Source organism: Eublepharis macularius, chromosome 3, assembly GCF_028583425.1.
Source record: "Eublepharis macularius isolate TG4126 chromosome 3, MPM_Emac_v1.0, whole genome shotgun sequence".
NCBI classification, from domain to species: domain Eukaryota; kingdom Metazoa; phylum Chordata; class Lepidosauria; order Squamata; family Eublepharidae; genus Eublepharis; species Eublepharis macularius.
The window spans coordinates 155,911,903-155,937,137 of record NC_072792.1 but is presented as its reverse complement, the minus strand read 5'-3'; the positions used below and the strand labels follow the sequence as shown (position 1 = coordinate 155,937,137).

At 40.5% G+C, this 25,235-nt stretch overlaps 1 protein-coding gene across 1 annotated transcript in view; it reads right to left on the bottom strand.

Moving 5' to 3' along the window:
• Positions 1-25,235, bottom strand: part of ATP8A2 (ATPase phospholipid transporting 8A2) — a 460,059-nt gene that overhangs the window by 116,193 nt on the left and 318,631 nt on the right. Inside the window, exons 28-32 of the mRNA XM_054973360.1 lie at positions 22,370-22,444; positions 16,809-16,931; positions 13,101-13,179; positions 6,310-6,371; positions 4,753-4,809 (exon numbers count right to left, since the gene is read on the bottom strand). Coding sequence (XP_054829335.1) covers positions 4,753-4,809; positions 6,310-6,371; positions 13,101-13,179; positions 16,809-16,931; positions 22,370-22,444 — 396 coding nt within the window. The remainder of the gene's footprint in view (positions 1-4,752; positions 4,810-6,309; positions 6,372-13,100; positions 13,180-16,808; positions 16,932-22,369; positions 22,445-25,235) is intronic.

Below are 25,235 nucleotides of genomic sequence, written 5' to 3'. Positions count from 1 at the left end.
GGTGGAGTTGAAAAGATCATCACAAATGACACTGAAAATGCCAACAATCAGAAACCTTCTCTCTGTGCTGTTGAGTGACAGCTACTGTGCGTTCCCCCTTATTTATTTATTCAGGCTTTCATTTCCCCATATCACATCCTCTTGTTCGGCAACGAAACTTTCTCACGCTTCAGACTAAGCTACATGTAACAAATCCACCTGATGATGGAAACGAAGCTTAACTCAACAGCACCAATCGGCCAATTCTGGGAGGAGGTCTCCATGTGGCAAGTAGCCACAGCTGAAACAATAAGTTTTGCCAGCCACAGAGCTGACAGGACTACGCAACAGACGGAGATAAAAATAGCCCCTTTTGACTTGTTTTTATTCCATAACAAAAACACCCATGAATTAAGTGAAACAAGCTATTTTCTTTCTGAAAAACAGATTCACTGGGTTTCACTGAGCCTTTTTCCCCCCCTTAGTTCAGAAAGCAGAAGGTTGGTAACTGATGTCTCTTCAGTCACAGAGGAGCAATTAGATAGAGAAGAAGCATCATATTTAATAAGATTTAAAGACATGCCATATGTCTAAGCCTTGTGACTTGAACATAGGTACTTTTTGGATGGGTGGGTTCAAGGTGACAAGGTGGATGAATGTAAAGAAATGAAAAGGGAACATCACTTTAAGCTAAATTAAATTATGGCTAGCTGGAGTTTTTTTATTTTGTGCTGTAGTTTATCAGCTTTCCCAATATTTTTTCATAGTTGATGTCAATATGATGGTTATTCATTTTTATTGATTCATCATTTAATATTCTGTATGACCCATCTTGTACGCATTTTAGAGCAGAAAGATTTTGCACAATTTGTAAAAAAATAAATAATGCAAACTGGAATGCAAACTTCTTCCATAAGCATGGATTCCATTTTTTTTAAAGAAAAATCACCTTTAATCCCCTTTTTTATGCATACCACAGCTGAGAAAGTAGTTTTATTAATGTTGCTTCTATTACTATTGTTGCTGTTATTTTATGGCACTGTTTTTACCTTGTAAGCCATCTTGAATAGATGTCTGGAGAGGCAGCATATATATTTTCAAAGTTAATAAATAAACAAGACCCTGTCCCACATAGCCACCTGCTCAGAAAATAGGGGAAAACATGGATCAGGGTTCCTGAGGAAAAGCTTTGAAGCATGTATGTGTGTAAAGTGTCGTCAAGTTGCTGCCAACTTATAGCAAACCTATAATACAGATGGCTTCATATTGGAAGAAGGTCATCTTTCATGTATCCTGGGGTGCTTCCACACCCGGTTGACTTTCTGTGGTAGCTGGGTTGCTGATGCAATGTTGTGTGAAATCACTCTTTAAGTGAAGATCCCAGACAGCTCATGATAATTGGTTTCCACTCCATTGTTACCTGTGATTCCTTTGTCACACATGATTTTGTGCACTGAAGGCCACCTTCCACTATGTTCTTGGGATTCTCTGCCCACCCTATTTTAGTTTTTTTGTTAAGAATATGGGTAATGCTGCTTAGAAATAAAAAAATACTTAATTTTTTAAATAGACACCTCTGATGATCCCCTTCTCCCTGCCTAAAAGGTAGGCTGAGCTGTGGGTGAATCTCATGAATAAAGCTGGATAGGAATCATGCAACACCTTTACAACCTTTTAAAGAAAAACCTCATTCCCTGATCCTTACCTCTGTCTAAAAAGGATGCTATTCTCTTCTGTTACGTTAATTTCTTCTGGGACTGGCTCTTTGGGTCACCAACACATTAATACAGTAACTGACTAGCAGTTTGCTGAAGTTCTTCAATTACAGTGTTTCCCCTTCAGACACAAGAAACTGCTTCACTGATAGCATCCTGCCCAGGAAACATCAGGTTTGTTACTGGTTTAAAAGAACACAGGTTTTTTTTGTTGAAGGAACAGACTGTTAACAGTAGAAAAGAGTAAGAGTCCAATAGCACCTATAAGACTAACAAAATTAGTGGGAGAGTGTGAGCTTTCGTGAGCCACAGCTCACTTTTTCAGATACAGCTAGAATGTGAGTCCATCTGTCCAGTGTGGAGGACTGCAGAAGCCGAATGATAATAGCCGGTGAATGACAACGGCAGGCACGATTGAATAGGGTGGGATATGCAGAGGGGTAGAGGGTGTGGAGAAATTAGCATTGGTAATGAGACAGGAAGTCAATGTCTCAATTCAGTCCAGGTGGATGCATGTCTTGAGCTTTGTTATCAGTTGCAATTCAGCAGTCCCTCTTTCTAACCTCCCTTTGAAACTCCTCTGCAGGATAACTGCTGCTTTTAGGTCAGCAACTGAAATTCCTGGAAGGTTAAAATGTTCCCCCACTGGTTTCTGAATGTTTTGGTTTCTGATGTCAGACTTATGTCCATTAATTCTTTGTTGAAGGGACTGGCCAGTTTGTCCCATGTAGACAGTGGAGGAACATTGCTGACACGTGATGGCGTAAATCACACTGGAAGATGAGCAGGAGTATGAACCTGAGATGGTATGGCTGATGTTGTTGAGTCCACTGATGGTGTTGCTCGGATCTATATGAGAGCAAAGTTGGCATCTTTGTTTGTTACAGAGTCCATATTAGTGTTAAGTAGTTTATCACTGTGGGCGAGTAGCTGTTTCAGGTTAGCAGGCTGTCTGTAAGTAAGAAAGGGTTGGCTCCCCAGTGTTTGTGTGAGGAAAGTGTCACAATTCAGCATGGGTTGTATTGTCGAAGGCTTTCACGGCTGGAGAACGGTGGCTGTTGTGGGTTTTCCGGGCTGTTGAAGGTGTACCACCAAAAGACAGAGATCTCTCTCACTGAGAGATCTCTGTCTTTTGGTGCTACACCTCTGAAGATGCCAGCCACAGCTGCTGGCGAAACGTCAGGAACTACAATGCCAAGACCATGGCAATACAGCCCGGAAAACCCACAACAGCCATCAGCATGGGTTGTAGGTCATTAATAATTAATAATGGCTTGAGTTGTGGGCTGTAGGTGACCGCCAATGGTGTTCTGTTGTCATTTTCTTTGGACTTGTCTTGTAGCAATCTGTCCCAGGGTTTCATTGTGGCTTTCCAATCATCTTTCTCACTATGTCAGGGGGATACTGTAGCTGCAAAAATGCCTGTTGCAGATCCTTCAAGTGACTATCTCTGTTTGAGGGGTTGGAGCAGAGGCGGCTGCAGCGTAGGGCTTGGCGATACACAATGGATTGCTTGATGTGGCTGAGGTGGTGGCTTGAGCCATGTAGGTATGTTTGCCGATCTGCTGGTTTCTGGTATAATGTGGTACTTATGTGTGCCTCGTGTATCCATACTGTGTTGTCCAGGAAGTTTTTTTCTTGTGTAGAGTGATTCATAGTTAGATTGATGGTGGGGGTGGAAGTTGAGGAAATCCTGGTGAAATCTCTCAAGGGCTTCCTTGCCTTGAGTCCAGACAATGAAAATGTCATCAATGCATCTCAAGTAAAGGAGAGGTGCCCATGGGTAGGCATTCAGAAAACACTGTCCTAGGTACACCATGAAAATGTTGGCATGCTGAGGAGCCTGTGGGTGCCCATGGCTATGCCACTGATTTGAAGATATAGGTTCTCACCAAACCTGAAGTAGTTATGATGAGAACTTGGTGTAGAACTGTTAACAGTCTGTGTGTAAATAGAGGATAATGCCATGTGGACACATGGAGGGAAAGCACCAGTTGGGTGGATGAAACCTGGGAAATCCTTTGTGTAGAAGCAGCCCTCTGACAGTTTTAAAAGTCAAAAGACCCTTCCCAACTAATTGAAAACTATGTAAGAAGTTTGTTTTTTTATCTGTTCCTCATTTCCACCTTATGTAATTAGCACCTGTGTTTAGTTCCATTTAGGATGTCAGATCATTTTTTTTAAGCTATGTGGATGCACAGTCAACTACTGAGTTATTACCAGGATACAATTTTCAGACAAGAATATTTCCTTTGGCAAGATACCTTTAGAAGACCTGTCCCTTCTTCCCTGGGCAAGAGCTCTTTAGTGTCTTCCCAGAACGAGGAATGGCCCTCCTCTCGTAACTGCATTGCCCCACGTTACTTCTGTGATGTAGCACTTCTCTCAAGTGCCGAAAAAACAATGGGATGGCATATTGGGAATCATACTGGGGCCAGACTGCAGTTTAGTGGACCTTTAAACATGAATTCAAAGTGTTTGTTTTGACTTATCAAGCCTTGAATAATCTGGGATCAGGAATGCCTTCTCCTGTAGGGGCCTGTCCATAATTAAGATCGTCTTCAAAGTCCCTTCTCCAGGTCCTGCATTCAGAAGTTAGGTAGGTAGCTACCTGAGAAGGCATCTTTAGTGATGTCTCTACTTCGAAAACTCTGTATAAGAGGACTTCATCTGGCACCACCATAACTATCTTTATGGTCTAGATCAAGTTCATACTTTTTATCTTATAGGCTTTTTATTTTTTATTTATTTTATATATGCTGTTTTTTGTTGGGAAATCAATACCACAACCACATTAAATTTGAATTATAAGAAAACATAGTGGAAAGGAAGGATTAGAAAAATATAAAATAAGTAAATATCTGCAAATAAACTCTTGTGTAGTTGCTTAATCTTTCTGGATGGAGGCAATGATAAAACTCTATCTTAGAATAAAATAGTGATTCAACACCTACATTACAAAAATTAGATTCCAAATACATTATTTTCTTCACATAATTATAGTATAAAATCGGAAGAGAGGGGAAAGCTATGATTTAAAACAACTCTTAATACTTACTTTTGTCCATGCTGTGGTTTCTAAACCAGCTTTCAAACAGACTGTCACCACCACATACTGCCAAAAGAGAAAAATACAGGAAAATAATTTAATCCCATCATTCATTTTCCTCTCCCAGATCTTTGACTCGTCCATATGAAAGCAAAATATTCTCACAAAAGCATCTAGACCCAGCAATACATTTTACTTTTCGTTTGGTCAACATACTTCAGGGTACGGAAGTAAGAAAGAGATAGGAAGTGTCCTGGTGGCATCTTCTATGTTCCTGGTTGGTTAGGTGCTGTAACACAGTCCTAGGAGCATGAGAAATGTTGGGTGCAGGTATCCATTCCCACAGAGGGTCCCTGTTCTCGTTATACCCATGCAAACTATGTGATCTGATACTACTCTATCAGCTACGATGATGTAATATGAGACCAGCATATAGTGAAACGCTTTTTGTGTCCTCTGGACCCACACATGGTTCATTAACAGCTTTGACTGGTTAATGTGGCGCTTTATGGACTCATCGTATTTGAATTGTAATGATCAGAAGAACTACAATACTGCACGGTTTGATTTAAACTAGAATCATCTTAATATGACCACAAAACATATTCTCGTCTTAAAATATCTAACTGTAATCCTATATACTCCAGTTTTATCCTAGCTTAAATCAAACAAGTACACTGAAGCCCTTTTCAGTTAGTTTTTGGTGATCCAACTGCTCGCAAGGGGAAAATATAGTATCCACAATCCTCTTGATATGTGTGGTTGCTATTTTGTGTGACTAGGGCAACACATGTATTTTCCAGGTTCAATACACATGACCTTTTTTTCACAGTTTGCATTTCTATGTACCATAACTGGAAAATACGTGAGGGCCCTGTTCACACAAAGCTGAACCATATACAATAGGAGAACCACAGGTATGGTGTTCTCACTGTATGCCAGAACTGAACACCAACTAGGGATGCAGCTGAGCACTGACAACCAGCAGGAGTTGTAGGGGGTGGGGACACGCAAAACAGACCTTGTGGCAATGTCGCAACAATTTCTAGTGCAATCCCAGAAGTTACATCAGCATATCAGTGTGACATTCTGTAGGATTCCACCAAAATGCTAAGGTAAAACCATAGAGCATAGCACTGGCATCACTTCCAGGTTCGTGCTGGAAGTGATGTTGCAGAGTTGTTGTGATGCCTATTCCCTCCCCTACGTTCTTCTAACTGCTCTACTGTGCAGCAGCGGGCAACTGGGTGGGAGGTCTCCCATGGCCCCCCTAACGCCAACACAATGACTTAAAAAAGGGCTTGATTGGTCCTTGATTTATCAAAGTGTAAAGTCAGAACAAAGCTTTCCTAGGACTGTCATCTTATCTTACTGATAGAATCTCTGTATCTTTTAATACATTCGTGGTGAAAATTCAGTAGGTATAATCTTTCACAGCATGGTAGCAAGCTCACATCTACCATGCTCCAAGTGAGAAATAAAGATTCACGTTACATGTATAATTGAAATCAATGAAAGTTAAGAAAAGGTAATTCTGTCCAATGTTACAACATTCTGATAGCTTACCGTATAAACAATATTCCCAACAAACAGATAATCTATATTCTGACCATTTGTAAAAACTGCATCTGAAAAAGATAAAACAAAAATTGAATACAATATTTATTTCAAGAGATTTTCTTTTTAAAAACTATTTGATATTTTCAAGTATTATAAACAATTAAATTAAAAACAAAAGGAAACAATTTAAAAACACCTCTCAACTCACAAATATCTTAGGATAAACAGGAGGTAAAGTTTTAAAAGAGTTAAGAAATGGATTGAAGAAAAAGCTAATGGAAGAATGTATACTAGTAAAAGTATAATAATGCCTTTGAAGTTTTATGCATATATATGTATGTGCAACAGTTTACATTTAACTAGTTGTAGAAATATGAACATCATTTCTGCAAATGTTTATTAAAAGCATTCCAAATAAGCACACTTTAGCTGCCCGATGTGTTTTTGAAACATGTTTCCTGGATTTCACTTTGTAGGAAGAATCAATTTTTGCACACGGGGTTTCTGAAAGCATTTTCAAAAGCAGCGTATTAGAAGCAAATAGTGTGGTGATTGTGTTAGCCAGCGCTGAAGTCATTAAATGCAAAAAATAGTACATAATCACACATACACAACTTGGCCATTAGGAGTTGTTTGAGTAGAAGGGGGAATTTGTGCCAAGTACTAATAATCAAATTATATACAGGAGATGAAAAATTCTAGTTACCACATCGTCTGTGGCACATTACTATGTACAGACATTCTTGCTATGTTTGTTTTTATTTGATATTCCCTTGAAGTTAGAAGGCATTTTTAAAAATCCAAATGTTTAAAAAGAAACGAAATCATATATCTGGCACATATATATAATATCTTAAAAGCTCTTGGTGAGTGTTAGCATCAAGTGACTGGCATTTTACCATTCTAACACTTTCTGCTCTCCATAAGAATGCAGAAGATTGAATATTAGTGCTATCCTAAACAAAAGTTGCATCCTTCTAAACCTACTGGAATCAATGGGCTTAGAAGAGCCCAATTCCATTTAAGATTGCTCTGTTCATGTCAGTTTCATATATGAAAGTGCTGGCCTTGGCAGTACTTTAAGTAGCCATTTGTTTGTGCTTATTTTCTTTTAAGGAAAAGAATAAGGGTTCCTACAGAAAGAGCACATAGTATATGTATGAATCCCCAAAATGAATTCAAAGGGGCTGTAACCCAATAGTGTTCCATAACCATCACTCAAGTTTCAACAGGTTTTCAATATGGTAGCCAAGGCAGAAACTGGGGGCCAGAATCTACAAGCTACTCATTGCCTGAAGGAGTGTATTATGTTTTTGTTTTAATGAAAAAACCTAGTCTTTTCAACATGGTATTTAAACCACATAATAGTTAAAAACAAAGTCTCATTTGTATTGTCGAAGGCTTTCACGGCCGGAGAACGATGGTTGTTGTGGGTTTTCCGGGCTGTATTGCCGTGGTCTTGCCAAGACCACGGCAATACAGCCCGGAAAACCCACAACAACCAAAGTCTCATTTGTAGAACACTTAAGCATGTCCAAAATGCTTCAAATACATTGGGTTGTAATCGTTACAGCAGACTATGCCTTTGGTTTGCCAGACCTGAACAAGGTGGTTAATGACAGGACATGTTGGAGGGAATTAATGGTCATGGATACGACTAGAACTAGAGGGGAACAATTGTTGGATATGACCAAGAAAGTCATTCAAGATACCTTTGCACAAAGGTTCAGGGCTAGCCAGGCTCCATAACTAGATAGGCCACAAAGGGAGGCTACAGGCCTAGAATAAAACAACCTTGGAGAGGAGCCTAAAACAATTGAGTTATACAGTTGTATTGCCATGTGTAAATTAGAAGAGCACTCTAACTCATACTAATGTATACAGTGTACCAAGTCCCAGGTGCAGGGAGTAGCTGAGAACGGCAGGAATGGTTAACTTCATAGAAACTGGCAATATTATCGATGTACTGGTGGAGGGCCAAAAGGTATTTAGATGTATGAGAAATTTGTAATCACTAATTCTACATATATTTTGATAACACAAAAGGAATGAACTAACCATTGTTATACGTTTCAAATATGGTGTATGAAATCATAAGTTAATAAGTTAGCCAAGAATCTGAGTCTTTGGAGCAGCGATTGTTAAAACGTTCTGAAACTCTACAAATATGACAAGCTAAATTGATAGTGAGCTTCTTCTTAAGAGAGGCTCCTTGCCTGTGACCTTCTTATCTTTGGATAAGATACTTTTTGGACTCAGGTCATTGCTCTCCTTAGTGGAATTTGCATTTGTTATAATGGATGGTATGATTTTCTGTTGATCTGAGTTGTTATTAAGAATATTATGTAGGTATGCTGTAATAATAAAGGCTTAAAAAGGAAGCAGAGACTCCATAATTATATTACTTGTTGTGCATCATACCCAGTAACGAACGGAAGACGTTATCTCTGGTGTACCTCTGGCCAGGAGTTAAATTATTTGAAATAAGAAAGCTAATTAGCAGCTCAGGGATTCTTAAGAGCGTGCTTAAATCTGAATCAGGCCTGACTAGAGTCATCCAGGACATAATTCATAGGGTCAACAGAAGTTGGAAGTGACTTGATGGCACGTAACACATAATTTTATCTATGTTTTACTTAGTAATATGGCTTGGTCATTCAGAAGCCTGAAAAGGGAGAAAAAGAAATCTTCCTACAATTGATAGAGATGGTCAAGACGTGCAGGGAACATTTATTTGTGAGACAATATATGTGCCTGTTCCTTGCTCATTTGCATTCTGCTTCCTAAGCAGCTCAAGAGGTTAAAGGACACCCCAGTGTGAATGGCATTTTTTAAAAATCTGAAATGTTTGGAAGCATTCTCTTAGACACAAAGTAGGAATAGTTCCATATTCATCTCTTCTTGAATAAGAAAAAGCAACCAAGCTGCTTAGATTCGTTATCAATGTGGACATATATTATTCTTTAAAAAGATTTATTAATCAAATCCCAATAAGTAGAAAGAAATGTTTGTTTTAAGCTAGCAAAGACAACAACCTAATATATTTTTTATTTATTTTTATTTTATTTTATCATATTTGTATTCCGCTCTCCCCGCAAGCAGGCTCTGGGCAGATATGGAAGATTTAACAGGGGTACACCTACCTGTAACTGTTGTTCATCGAGGTCTTTGTGTAGGCATACATTGGGACTGCTCTTGCACAGGCCAGCCACATAGAACAGGATCTTTCTTAGCTTACAGGCTATTAGGGGGGGGGGGAACCTCTCCCGCAGCCGTTCCAAGCCAGTTCTTCCTGCCGAAACAGCCACATGATTGGGGAGATTGCACCCTCCTTTGCCCAGTTCTTTTGTGCCGCTGCAACTCCAAAAGTTATTTCAGAGAATTCAACAGTGGGGCAGGTGGGGGGGGGAAGGAATGTGTGCCTGCACAAAGACCTAGACGAACAACAGTTACAGGTAGGTGCAACTCTGTTTTCATCTACAGCCTTCAGTGCAGTCCCACATTGGAAGAATAGCAAGCTACTTACCTGGGGGTTGGACCTCACAGACGAAGAGAGAATGAAGGATTGCTTGTCCCACCGCTGCTTCCTTTCGTGCGTTGACATCCACAGCATAATGCTTCACGAAGGTCTCTCCTGATGACCACGTAGCAGCGTGACAGATGTCAGCAATCAGAACTCCTTGTAGGAATGCAGCCGATGTTGCCTGAGCTCTTGTCAAATGAGCTCGAAGAGTAAACGGGCAAGGGACATTGGCTACTCTATAGCATTGTCTTATTGCTGACACCACCCACCTAGCTTTCCCTTTATTGGGAAATAGCAAAGCCTAGATACTTGCCCCATATCTGAATAGCAAAGAATGTTGATTCATTACAAAAGGCTTGAGTTCTGTCCTTGTAAAATAAAATGGCTCTTCTAATATCTAATGCATGTAGCGTGTGTTCTTTGGGGGTGGTAGGGTTGGGAAAAAATACAGGGAGAGATATAACTTGTGACACATGAAACTTGGAAACTACCTTGGGTAAGAACTGCAGGCTAGTCTGCATCACTACCCTGTCTGGGTATATCTGCAGGAAAAGAGGGTCTATGCTGAGTGCTCTAAATTCTTCCACCCTCCTGGCTGAGGTTATTGCTAATAGAAACACGACCTTTGCAGACAACAGAGACAGGGGGCAGGTTGCCAAGGGCTCAAACAGTTTCAGCATCAGCTTGGCTAGCACTAGGGACAAAGACCACTGAGGAACCAGGGGGCCTTTGGGGGGGTACAAATTAAATAAACCCTTTAAGAATAGCTTTGATAAGTAATGGGAGAACACCGTTTTCTTGTCAGTTTCTTTGTGGAAAGCTGATATGGCTGCCAAATGGACCTTTATTGACAATGAAGCCAGTCCTGATGTTTGCAGGGACACTAAATACTCAAAAATGTCAGATAAGGGGTATGTATCTGGGCTTATCCCTGTAGAACCTGCCCATAGGGCAGACCTATGTCATTTATATGCATATGATTTTCTAGTAGACAGCCTGCAGGCATTGAGTAAAATATTTGCCACTTCCTCCAAAAACTGCCAGCCTGCTACTCCAGGAGCCACGCTGTCAGGTGTAATCTGTCCAAATCATTGTGACGAGTACGCTCATATGTGAGTAAGTCCACTGCTAATGGTAGGTGGACATAACGCCCCTTTGGCCGTGCCCTTCAGTGTGTGGAACCAATGCTGACACAGCCAAAACGGGGCTATAAGTTTATTTATATAGTACACCATAGTTACATTGTCCGATAGGACCTGAATCCTTTTATTCGAAAGCATATCGGATAATGAGTTAAGTGTATAATATACTGCATGCAATTCCAAGAAATTAATATGCTTTTGATTAGGGCCACACTCACCGCAGAACGGACCGACACTGAGGTTTCTTGTGACCGAGAATGCTTTCATTGCCAGCCTCGAGGATGGATGGTCAGACCCGATAGTGCATCCCCTCTTGGGGCCGACGTCAACACCAACTCTCATGAAGGTTCCGATACTGCTCTGGCCGAGAGCTCTGCCGGGGCAGATATTTTTGCTGCCGGGCTGCTGGCGCTTGACATCGCTTTTCCCGAAAGCATTGCCTTTAGGTGGGAGGCTTGATCCCTTCTTGCCTTGAGTGTGAAGAGCTGGCAATGTTTGCACTTCTCCACAATATATAGCCCTTTCCAAGGCATGCTAAACAGAGTGAACGGCCATTTGTCTTTGCCATTTTCATGCCACATTCTTCACATTTTTAAAAGTGATTTGTCCGCCATTTTCTTGCTCTGGGGATCAGGCAGCACAAAAAAAATAACGAGTATGGCAAACAAAGTCTTAACTCAGTGACCCGATCTGCGCAATGACAGATTTTCTTCTTCTTCTTCTTCTTTTTAAACAAAGTAAAAAACACACGATCATTAAAACTACCAACTACACTAAGAACTAACTATTTACAAGAGTTTAGAAGAAACCCTGATCAAAAAAGAGTGATCAAAGACATGTTTCTTGTGGCGTCAAAAAACAAACTGGGGAAAGGAGGGAGCGACCGCCCCAATCATGTGGCTGTTTCGGCAGGAAGAACTGTCTCGGAGCGGCTGTGGGGGAGGTCACCCCCGCTCATAGCCTGTAAGCTAAGAAAGATCCTGTTCCAAGCAGCTGGCCTGCGCAAGCGCAGTCCCAATGTGGGACTGTGCTGAAGACTGTAGATGAACAAATGAATTCTATGACTTATGCTGACCCTTATGTATATAAAGCAGAAACACTGGTTAGGATCCAACCAGGGTTTTTTTGTGCTGGTGAAAAAGGGAGGAGGGGGTCCCACCAAAAAAGCTTGTGCTGAGAATCATGGGATTTGCATTGCCAAAACCATGTGGGATGGTGGATGTAGTAGGGAGAGTAACTGGGTGAGATGGGCTGAGGAAAAAGAGGGATCCAACTAGTATCAACTCTTAAATTAAAGAAGATATTCTTTACTTTTATATACAAGATCACATAACTTGAGTGGTATTCAAATTCACCAGTGATAACAGTTTGTGTATATGGAGCCTATTTATAGGGTCAGAAGGTCTTCACATTCCTCTTATTGACGGCCATTTGCTTCAAGCATAAAACAATCATAAATAGGGTTGCCAGGCCCCCTCACCCTCCTGGCGAGAGAAGGGGGCTGGCACTCAACTTTCTTCTTTCCTCTTCTTTCTTTCTTCTTCTCTATTCTCCTCGTTTGGGGCCCAAATTGGCTTGGTGTGAAGCTTGGGAATGCTCTCAGGTCCTGCATGATGATGTCACTCCTGGAAGTGATGTCATCACATATCACTGGGAGTGCACCTGGGAGGCCTGTTCCCCTGTCTTTCCCCCCTGCCAGCCAGGTGAGCGGTGGCGGGGGGGGGGGGGAAGGGTTGGAGCGAGGGATCTCCTACCCCCACCGGGGAACCTGGCAGCCCTAGCATAAATAAAGCCAACACACTGTAGAAGATTCACTCGATCAGGCTATCATAGCCACACTGTAATGTTGTCAGTTGTGTAAATCAATTCTGAAACTGCTGCAGCTGCCTGTAAACTCTCTTCCATTGCATATTATATCTTCTGAAGGATGGGAATCGCTGTTTATGGAAGACTGCAGGAAAAAGGGAGGGTTTGGGAGGTCACTACTGATAAATTTTGGGACCTAGAAACCGAGGGCTTGTCTCCTGTGATTAATCTCCTAAGAACCTGTGGTGACCTAAAAACATACTGAAGCTGACTTAGAAAGATTGAACCGTACTTGGCTTACATTTGGAAAAGGACAAAGCATTTACCATGTTCCAGTGCTTTCAGGGGAAACCAAAAGAGAATGATGGAGTGGATCAAAGCATTGATGCAGTGACCCCAGAACACCTAAGAGAAAACCAAACAAAAAAGTCAGGCCAAACTCTCAAATGTTGTTAAACCCCCACCAAATATTTCATTACATAAAAGTTCTTTCTTCCCCAAATACACTTTATTTTTTATGAGAAAAGTTATTTTGTGGCTCAATAAATCAAGAACTAAACCTAAACACTAAAATGGCCAATCCATAACAAAGCACTCTATTCTTATATCTATTAAAATGTATACATTAAAAATAAGAATTCGGATCCAACGTGTGGAGCAAAACTTCTAAATCGAATCTGTTTTTCATGTTTAGAGGTGGAGAACCAAATGCCTGGATCCAGTCGATCCTGTTCTGATTTTGAGGGCATTCCAGACAAACAGAAAAAAATACCCTCAAGTTTGGACTTTCTGTGGCAGCTAAAATCCTACTCGAAACCGTAACAACTACTGCTTGGATGACTAAAACTTCAGAACTTTTCTTTGTATGAAGAGTACATATTTTTGTTTTAAAAATAAAACTCGTAATGATGAAGCTTTGTTAGTATGAACAGGTTAATAAAACAAGGGAGTTGAGAGTGAAAGGAATTCTCCAAAATATGAAAAGAAAATACATCAGTGTAATTTTACCTGCATATCTCACCGAAACATCTTTTTAAACTTGCACCCTGACAGGAGCAATAAAGTCATCTCAATATTTTCACAAAAATCTCTTGGGGAGTGGTTCAAAAAAGGCCAGCAGGTAGGAGTGTGGGAACAATTCATTATAAAACACAAAATTCAGTTGCAGCCCCTCCGGGCTCTCTGATGACTGTGTATAGGATACACACACTGTGAGGCTGATAAACTCACACGCAGATTTAGGAAAGGGGCTCTCTTAAACATGCATAAATTCTACAGCCAATATTCTCATTTAGATGTTTATTAAAGGCCAATTCACAAAACCTGTTGAGTTCATGGTAGGTAAATTTTTTAGCCAATCTACACAAGTTCCCCATGCCTGCAGTGGCATCTAAGGCCCTATTCACACAGCCATTGTAAACCATTTTGGCAACTGATTGCTAGTGGATTTTTTGTGCCATTTCAAACACAACCAGTTCAGTGGATTTTTAATTTTTTTTCCAGAAAAAGCCACTTGTGTCCTGGTTGCAATGCAGGGTGGAACCCTTTTCTTTTTTGAAAACCCTTTTTTAAAAAAAATGAAAGCTGGGGAATTCAGAGAATCTGCTACACCTATCATTGCAACACTATAGCGCTATAGCAATATTTTTGTTCCAATTATTTTTTTAAAATTGCAAAAGCCCTAGTGGTTGAGGGAGGAGTCATTTCTGGATGTAAATGCCATCTGAAACTGCTGCCCCCACATCACCATACATGGAGTTAGGGCAGCAAAGGATAACAACCAGGAAAGGAAATATGAAAGGAGCCTAAATCTGAGAGCCGCTATAATTCTCTGCAGTTCAAACGTTGCTTTCCAATTCCAGCCCTTGCCTTGCTCTATGCTTTTGGTAAGGAGGAAGCCACAGCCACCACCACAGAAGCTCTCCACATTTATTGCCTCTATTTTTTCCAATGACAAACAGAACAAAACAAAATACACAAAGAAGTAATAACTTGCAAAAATGTTTAAAAAACAAATTATATGTCATACTGACATCATACAAGATTATACTTACATCATACATAATTATGTCATGAAAAATTCAAATAGTCAGGGCTTTTTTCAGCAAGAACGCAGTGGAACGGAGTTCTGGAACCTCTTGAAAATGGTCACATGGCTGGTGGCCCCGCCCCCTGATCTCCAGACAGAGGGGAGTTTACATTGCCCTCCACGCTGCTGAGCAGTGCAGAGGACAATCTCAACTCCCCTCTGTCTGGAGATCAGGGGGCGGGGCCACCAGCCATGTGACCATTTTCTCCGCAGGCAACCCACTGAGTTCCACCACCTCTTTTCCCAGAAAAAAAGCCCTGCAAATAGTTATTGGAATTGTTGATAAAAACCATTTCAAGAGATTATACAAAAGAGCCACTAGTGCCTGGGGGCAAGGTCTTGAGTTTGCATCCAAGAATACAGACAACTCTTGCCCATGCTCTTATTTTAATTTTTTGTAAAACACGCATGCTTACATTCCAGCCTCAGTTACTGCTCAGTTATATAATGTGCTGAAAATTGGATAATCCTGCACATTAAACAAGGATTCTTATTAAACCTCCGTGGAATAAATATTTGCCGCTTTAATCATATGCTGTCTCCCAATAAGGAGAGACCTACCAACTCCAGTCATCTACAAAGCAGCTTCATGGTTTGCTTGCCAGGAAACAAGGTCATTGTAGGGATAAGTGGATGCCTTCAGTTCTTTTCTTTCATTGTCTTTGGAGTTTTGTACTGTGTTCCACTCCTCCTTAATTTATATTGAACCAGGAGAATTTCTTAAAATAGTTCTGGAAGTGTAGCCTGTGCAACTTGTTGCAACTTTAAGTTCTTTCAGTTAATTTGCTTCTTTTTACCCACTACTATACGTGGCCAAAGTGCGCTTCAAAAACAATTTTAAGTAACTGCCTGTATCATTGCATCAAGAGATGCACACAAACTTCTATGGGTTGATAAAGTGTCATACATAAAATGTGATTTTATTTTGATATGGTACGTATCACTTTATTGCAGTGTTCTATCAATCAACACACATACATGCATCAATAATGCAGAGGAGGGGAAAAGACACAAAGGACACAGAATTTGAAATAAAACATGAAGCACTGGAAGATTCCTAGTACGCCGGGTTCATATCAGAAACGAGAATAGGTAATTTGGGGCTCCAAAGTCCAGGGAGAAGCTCGAAAAAGTAAACATTTTGAAGAACTATCACACCAAGTGTTTTTCCTTCCTTGTTCACTCTTGCACTAGCTATTCTCATTTGTGATTAAAAGTAGACACCGTCTGAGGGAACAAAGAAGAAGATGCCCAAGTGGTACGGTGATTTCCTTGTTTTCTCTGGCAAAAGAAAGCAAAGTGCTCCTGAGTAGAGAAATAGGGGGCTGTGGTGACTCTTTTCTTGACCATGTGATTAAAAACACAAAATTCCACTGGTGTCGATATTAATTTTTCTTTAGTTGCCTGGACTATCCATTTTTCACCAAATCATGACACTGAAAACATTGGAATGTGAAAATACACATTTTAAATAAATAAAATAATAACATGGAGCAATAGCACCTAGGGCTTATGGGCCTGAATTCAAGATGTCCATTGGAGAAAGTAAGTAGTGGAACTTTAATATAGCTGATATGTTTCCTAATCAAACTTTCCCAAATGAATGTTTCCCAATCAAACTTTTGTATCATGCAGAAAAAACATCAACATCAAATATGATTTTTCCAGCTTTGGTCAGTCATATTTTATTTTTTATTTTACTAACATGCAAAATTAAAATTAGAATAATATACAGCTCCTGTACAGTAAGAATATGACAATTAGTAGAATTATTAATGAATATAAATTAAAAATTGCAAAAAAATCAGAAAACTAAGAAAGACAACTAGGATATCAGTGAATTTATATTCTTGAATATAAAGAACTAACCATGTTTAATGGTACAAAGCTGAAATCCAGTAAAATTGTTTTCTTTCCTTCCCCCAAATTAAGTATCACCTCTTACCCTGCTATTGAACCCATTGGCATTTTGAGTAATTTTGTAGAGTTGGGGAAACATAAGCATGCTGTCTTGAGTGCATGAGCGTTCAAAGATTCCCAAGGTGAAGGGAGGCAATGCAGTGAAAATCTAGAGAAAACAAACGGTAATTAAAATATCAAACCATTAACTATTTTAAAAAGTTGCTTCTTATCTAGAAGACAATGTTAAAATATGGGCCGTTTCCACATGGCTTACCTTGTTCCGGAAAACAGCAAAATCTCGCACGAAATCGTGCGAGAAGACACTGTTATCGCACGAAATCGCGCAAGAAGACGTGATAACAGCATCTTCTCATGAGATTTCGCACGAGATTTCGCTGTTTTCCAGAACGAGGTAAGCCGTGTGGAAATGACCCAACTATAGCCAGGCCCACAACATTCAATGGTGCAAATCTAAGAGTCTCTGTAAACAAGACATCTTACACAGGGATATTCTAGTGAAAGATCTTACACTTGGTCTCCCATTGTGGATACACATGCACTGCTAGGGAGATAGAGTACACTTGAATATAAGACCACACAGAAAGTAAGTCACGTGAATGTCCCCGTGGAAGATGTCTTGTGTGTAGAGAGACTCTGAATGGATAGTCCAATGTATAAGAGAATTCACCATGAGAGAACTGTGAATTTATTTACTTTGCTGTTTATAAGCCACCTTTTTTTCTCTTATGGAGAGCAAAAATGGCTTATAACATATTTCTTCCCTTCTCCATTTCATCTTACCACAATAAGCCTGAGAGGTATGCTAGGCCAAGAGAGTGACTGGTTAGGGTTGCAAGCTCTGAAATGATTTTGGGGTAGAGCCTAGGGAGGACAGCATTTGGGGATAGGAGGGGCCTGAGCAAGGTATAATCCACAGAGTCCATCCTCCAAAGTAGCCATTTTCTCCAGGGGAACTGATCTCTGTCAGCTGAAGATCATATAATTCCAGTGTGTGTGAGTGTGTCTCCAGGCTCCACCCCATGACTGACCCAAGGTGCCCTAGCAACCCTTCCACGGCAGAGTGAGGATTCAAACCTGGTCTCCCAGATCCTAGCCTGATACTCTAATCACTACGCCCCACTGGATTTCGGTGAAGTAGAAGGCTGCAGTCCAATTACAAAGCCCATGGATGCAAATGAGGCTTCCTCACTGCTAGCTAAGGAAGAGACACCTGGACACACAGAATTATTCATCAGTAATTCTAGGCATCCAGGCTACATATGGGCATATGGCTCACGATCAAAAGAGGACATGGCTAGACCACATGTTTTGGAAGAGTGCAAGACAAGTGAATAAAGCTACAAATTTGTGATTGAAGTTTTGAGACCCAGTCATTTATTTCCACCCGTTCAAATAAACTGATCCACATGAGGCTTTAAGAAATTGACGTGACTTATGCACTGCAATGAAAAGTTCCTTGTAACATTGATGTAATGTCATGGTTGCTCTATCAGCAGATGTAGCATGTCTTTGGACTGAACATAAGCACAGTCACTTGGAAGCAATTTCCTTGTATTATCTACAGAATGTAACTTCCAAGAAAGGCGCTTTGGGTTGAAGGGTAGACTGATTAAATTTATAGCCGATTCCAAACCTGCATTTCCAACATAGTGTAATTTGTTACAAAAAGCAGGCACAAAACCCAAGCTATTTCCTAATGCTATATCTAAGTATGTCGGAGGCCTCACTGCCACAACAGCAATACAATAGTAGAGGTATCAGGAAATTACATGGTAATTATTTTCCACTCCAAAAAATCTACATCTGGATGGCCTACCTGAACTCAGTTGTCTGATACCCTTTTTAATAATTAGTTGTGTGCCGTGTCTTAGGAGAACATTTATGCTGGGATTTCCACTGTAACCACATCTACTAAGCTGCTTCCAGATCAACATTTCCCAACCCAGTGTCTATTAGGAGGGTTGCCATTGCAACCTGGAAATCTCCCAGAATTATAACTGATCTCCATACTACAGAAATCAGTTCACCTGGAGTAAGAGGCTGCTTTGGAGGGTGGACTCTATGGACTTGTATCCCGCTGACGTCCCTCCCCAAGATCCACCCCTAAATCTCTAGGAATTTCCCAACCCAGAGCTTGTAACCGTATCTGTAATGCTGCTCTCACTACCAGTTTGTGCAACAAGCAGGCAAGAGAGAAGCAACTCCGCCCTGAAGCTGGGGGGAATTTGTTTTACTGAAGGAAACCCAGCTTTCCCAGTAAGGATCCTTTGCTGCTCCCCAACTCTCTTTTTAAGTACTTTGAGGAGGGGCCTTTCCTTGGTTCGCTGCCACCATCTCCTGGTATTTACCCCTCACTAGTCTGATGCCAGAAGGAGCATCAAATGGGGCTGTTTGGCAACTGGCATCCCAGTAAGGTTCACAGGAAGGAATCAAGTCAGTCTCCTTATCTCTTAAAGAAGTACAAAGCTTTATTCTACTATCAGCATCTGTAGAGAGTATACAGGCTACAGAATTTATAGTGCATACGCTAATAAAGAAAATGGAAACAGAGAAGGAATTCAAACCTCACTTGGAGACTTCGGTGGTTGGGCATTTGCTCTTCCCCCTCATTTGGAAGATGCAAATGGGTATGTGCATAGAAGAATATTCCCAACCCACAGAAGAAAAGCAGGTCTGTTGTTGCATGCATGCCACTCCATGCACAGATGGGAACCCTCATGGGTATACTGAAGCCACTAGAGCCTACTGAGAAGACATCCGAAATAATATTCCACAACTTCTCATCCAACAATCTCCTCACTTACCTCTCATACAAGTTGTCTAACATTTCAACTTTATTTCTCACCTAAACTTATACCTCTGCACTGTGTTTACATTCAGCCAGCTGCCTCTAATTATGTACAGTTTATATTTATTTTCTTTCAGTCGGTGCAAAAAATAAAATAAAAATAAAGCCTTTCTTTTCACAGTTTATACTGTAATTCTTGCCAGAACTATATAAGAAGCCTGGAGAATGCAGGTGAAGATCAGCCACAACAAACGGCCGGCTATTCCTGGGGATCAGTAACAGCAAGTACGTTTCCTAGCCCCATGATGTCATCTGCCTCCTTTGAATTAGTCACAAAGCAACATGCCAGATGGCTGCACGGAGAGCATTCTGTATGCTTATGTGTTAGATGAGAGCCAAGACTAATGGGGCAGTTCATATGATTGACTTTCCTGGCTGTGTTCATGTGCCTAAGGAGCAAGTCACAATTTGCCTTTTATGGGAATTGCCACAATCACAGCTGCAGGCTGAGAGATCAGGGGACACTGAAGAAGATTCTTATTATTCATGTTCTGTGTTGATAAGTTGTAAGCAGATTTCATAAATTATGTTTCTTTGTGTACGTGTGTGCCCATGTGTGTGTTGGGCTCAGTGTTCCTCTCCTCCTGAATTCTGGTGGAATCAGGAAAATTGCTGAAATTAATTCTAGAACTGGAATTCAGCCCCTTTAATACATATAACTCTCCTCTAAAGAAAACATGTACATTAATAAAACACTGCAAAAAAAAAGTCTTGATGTTCAAATGACTACATCACAATTGTTTTTGTGTGGTGTTTTGTGACACATGCATGCACCAGCAAAACACTGTATTAGAAGAATTGTGATGTGACTCCATGTACAATCTCATCAAGAGCGTTGTGCTCATGTGCATGACAGCAATGTGGGCTAAGAAAGAAGTGAATGAACTAAAGGGATTAAAATAACCCCAGAACAATGCATGATTCCTTATGTGTTGATTCTAATTTGGAATCAAAGTTAGGTCATTAAGAACTCCCAAATCTTAAGGAGGATTTTGAATGGAATTTCAGAAATACGGTTAAACATTAGATTCTTGAGATAGTGTGGCATATACCACACTGAATGGTTGATTTGGAACATTTTCTTCATTAAGACAGTGGCGGGGGGAGACCATGACCATGCTGGCTTACTGATATTAAGAAGTATGCTGCATATGCAGATGGCATCCAACTCTATATCTTACTAGCCAAATCACTACAGGTTGCAGTAGGAATCTTGGGTAGCTGCCTGACAGCTGTGGTCAAATGGCTGAAAGAGAACAAACTGAAATTAAATCCAGACAAGACAGAAGTGATGCTTGTTAGGAAGGAAGAGATCTTGAAGGACATTACACTCCCTACTTCTGATGGAGTCCAATGATCCTTGCAAATTCTGTAAGACGCCTAAGGGGTTATAGTGGCACCAGTGCTACTGCTAGAAAAGCAAGTTAAAGCAGCTGCAAAATATGCCTTCTACAACCTCAATCTACCTTGCCACTGCTGATCTGGCCACCTGGATCCATGCCATGGTAACTTCAAGACTTGACTACTGTAATGTGCTCTACATAGTCCTTGGTCCAGTATATCTATGGAACCACCTCTCTCCCTATGTTCCACCACAGCAGCTTTGCTTATTTGAACAGCGCCTTCTGCAGATGCCATCTCGCACATGGGCAAAATCAACAGCTGCCCATACACATGTATCCTCTGTGGGGCAACCCACCTTATGGAATGGACTACCTGAAAAGGTCAGGAAAGCCCTCACTCTCCTGACTTTCTACAAAAGATGCAAAACTCAATTACTCAGATAGGAAGGATGTACTGTAAGGAAGCGGTCTCAAAGAGATGCCTTAGTAAAGAGATAGGGCCCATAGACATGACTGCTACTATGTACTATTTGTTGCTTTAAGTATGATCCTACTAGGTACTTGTATGTTGTTTAATATGTCAGTCTTAGAATTGCTTATGCTCTGTTTCAGGATTTCTTCAGCTGTGTATTGGATTGCTGCTGGGGTTAAATCTTGCAAACTTGCATTTATATATCCAATGACATTGTTTATTGAAGTTCCCTTGAAATTGATTGTACTAACTCTGTGTAATCTGCCTTGAGTCTCGGTGAGAAAGATGAACTATAAATAACGAAAATATATCTGGTATGCAATCTAGTAATGCTACCTTAAACTAAATCAAGAGTAACTTTTTATTTAAAATAAGAGGGCCATAATCCCTTGCAGGAATATAAGGGGTCCCTCTAGCTTTAGGAGTCTCCTTTTAAATGGAATGCATTGAAAAGCTTGAATTGACTGAAGTTATGAAGATCTCATACATTCATGTTATTAAGAGAAACATGAGAACTCAGGCCTGCACAACTTACAAACCAGCAAGACAAGCACAGCCTTTCAGAAATGTATAGTGACCCATCAGGGGCTCCTTTTTTGCTTCTGTTGTCTGTCTGACTGTGCGAAAGCAGAGAGATTGTCAAAGCACCTGTCAAGTGGGTGGGCTGTCTTCAGCTTGGTGGATCTTTTGCTAATACTTTCAAGGCACTGTTCCAGATGAGCAATAACAAGCAGAAGGCTGTTCCTTTTTTTCAAACCCAAGGCAAAGCAAGAAAGGCCCTCGAGTGTATTGTTCCTCAGAATATGTATACAGATGACCAGCTGAGATTAACTGCAGAGACATAAACAGCAATGGAACTCCGTCCGGGTTCTGCTTGCTATCAAAACACCATCCGGATTTTGCATGTTCTCAAAACTTACCACGTTGTACAGGCCAATGCACCATCGCTCAAACAAAATCTGCCCCGAAAATCCATTCACGAATGCAAACCAAAGCTGAAATAGAAGAAAGTTTACACACAGCTTTAGATCAACATGACACAAATATTTCCATGCCTTGAAGAGGAGGAGAGTGTGGAATGTGGACCATTATCTGGAGACAGCTGCCAAGTAGGCACTAAAAATAAGTATTTAAAGTGCCGGACAGTTGTTCGTTGGTTAAATACAGTGACGCCGCTGAACTTGAGGAACAATCTATAGAATTTGCATCACTGGACTAAAATAACAAACCTCTTGCAAACCCATGCGAAGATTCTGCATTGAGGCCAAATTCTAGCATATTCCTCAACACAGGATTCCAATATAATTAGTCATGCAGAATGGTGTGTGCAGAACTTGTGTGTATTTCCTCTGTGTGTCCCCTCTGCCCCTTCTCTCCCTTGCCTTTATTATCTCCATTAGGTTCAGTTTCAGAGTTTTGTTGTGCAGCAGTCATTTGCAATGGAAGTACCCTGTGTGGACCAGACAACCTAGATAGTAGGGGATGTGAAAGAATGCCTCAGACCTAGGAAAGCTGCTTCTAATCACAGTAGACAATACTGACCCTGATAGACCAATGGTTTGACTTGGTATAAGGCAGCTTCATGTATGGTCAAAAATTAGTTTTAAGAAAGATCTTTCAATCTAAATGAAATAAAAGAAATGTTTAGGGGAAAATGTGAGGGAGGGGGAAAATTGCAGTAATATAGGTGAGAGAAGTCAGGATACCGTCATCCATACTGATAGCTTGCAAGTTATTCTCTTGTTTGTATTTGCAGTTTGTCAGTTGATAGTTTCAAAAGTTTTATTCGGAGCCATTTCAGATGTTCTAGAGGAGTGGAAGGAAACAAAGTGTGGATAACTGGCACTTCATGGCTTGAATCCCGCAATGTGGAAGCAGAAACATAAGCAGGCTTAGCGCACTTCTGCTTGTGGTGCAAGACCTAGTGCTTTCCTGCCTATATACTATAGTACACAGAAATTGTACAAGAGTACAGTATCTTGCACAAATAGAAACTCAAGTGGGGATACAGTGAGTTTGACTTAGCGCAAATGGCTACTGTGGACTTTTGCTTGTGAAATTCATCCTTGATGAATACATTATTAAAAAAACAACCTAAATCTTATTGTTTGTTGATGAATTTTTAAGGCAATCAATGTTAAGTATCAACTCATCGCATTCAATGTGATCTATATGTAATACAGAGCCTGTGGTCCTCTACAGCTAATTTTACTCACCCTATTTCTGTAACCCTCAACCTCACCAATATTTGCAGATTGCTTTATAACACTTCAGTGTGCTCTAGAAGTACAGAAGTACAGATCTATTCAGTATTTTTTTTTAATTGTTGCTGAAACATTTATATTGTATCACCAGATTTATCTGTCAATTTTACAGAAAGTTGCTGGGAGTTTGTTTCTAACTTCCAAACATCTTCCTCCCCTAAGAAAAAAAATATGAATCTGGCTTTGCTATATAAACATTACTTGTAAGTTGTAACATTTTTACTGAGCTTCTTGGACTAGTTTTTATCAGTTGCAGGTGCTGTTGGGAATTTTATGGGCAAAATCAAAATCTTCTGAAACAATATCCAACCTTAGAAAAAGGATCTTTTATTAAAATAATCCTCTGTTGGATAATCAAACCCACTTGCTTCAAGGGAGCTACTATTTAGATGGGCCAAAACCAATGAAAACACGAGGATTTAAAGGAATAGGAAAAAGGTAACTGGCATTTGAAAATGTGAATGTTGCTTGGGAAGTTTTCTGGTGAGATCCATACAAGTAAAAATGAAGCACAACGGCAGCATACTGTGTTTTTTATGCTTTCAGTAGAATACATTCTTTTTCCATGTGAGACAAAGCTGTTCTGTTTATGACACAGTAAAGAGAAACAATGGGCTGGCTTGCTTTGCAGTTCCACCCCAACTACCCATCAGCACAAATAAAAACTATATTCCATTTCCCTAATACCTTAACAAAGTCAAGAACCACAAACCACAATCCCTTTGATAAAGACGGACAAATTATACACTCAAACACGCACATTTTTAAATTTTGAAACCAGCATTACCTATAGACTATCTGGCACAGTTCACAAATGGCTTGTTTGTGACGGCTGTTTGTTACTTTCTTGGGTCAGCGGGGGAAAAAAGACCCACACCCTCTTCCCAAGGCTCCCAGTCTTAACAAGAAATGCTAACTACCTTTAAAGCTGTGCATGACGCTGAAGTCGGCCCTTGGTTGACTCAGACCTGGTGAGTTGGTAGGAATGGCTGCCAAGTCTGGCTCAGCTTGCCAAGCTCCTGGGGACCGCAGGCCACAACCACGGCACTGCTATGAGCAAATGGACCCAGAGTTATTAAATGACTTTCCTGGTTTGGGAAAGGAGCTTTCTTTGCTCCCATTTAACTGTTGCCCGTCTGTCACACAAGCCAGAGCCACTTATTTATAATGCAGTCACAAAACACACACACATGTTAAAGTATAATGTTAATATACATTTGAGTTAAAGCTTGAGGGCCTGATTCAAATGCCAGGAAATTCAGGCTTAAGGCTGAAAATCCAGGTTGACGCACTATCATTACCTCACTTTATTAGAGCGGATGCAGCAGAGATCTGAGACTGACTGTAACAGTTAAGGGAGACAGAGCATGTAAAAACACAGAGAGGCAGTCTACCATTCCATATGAAGAAATGTTCCCAAGTGGCGTGCCTTCACTGATCTTGTTTTAAAATGTGCTCTTGTGTTTTAGAAATACGACTGTAATGTCCATTATCCTCAAAGACATTTGAGGAGAGTCAGATG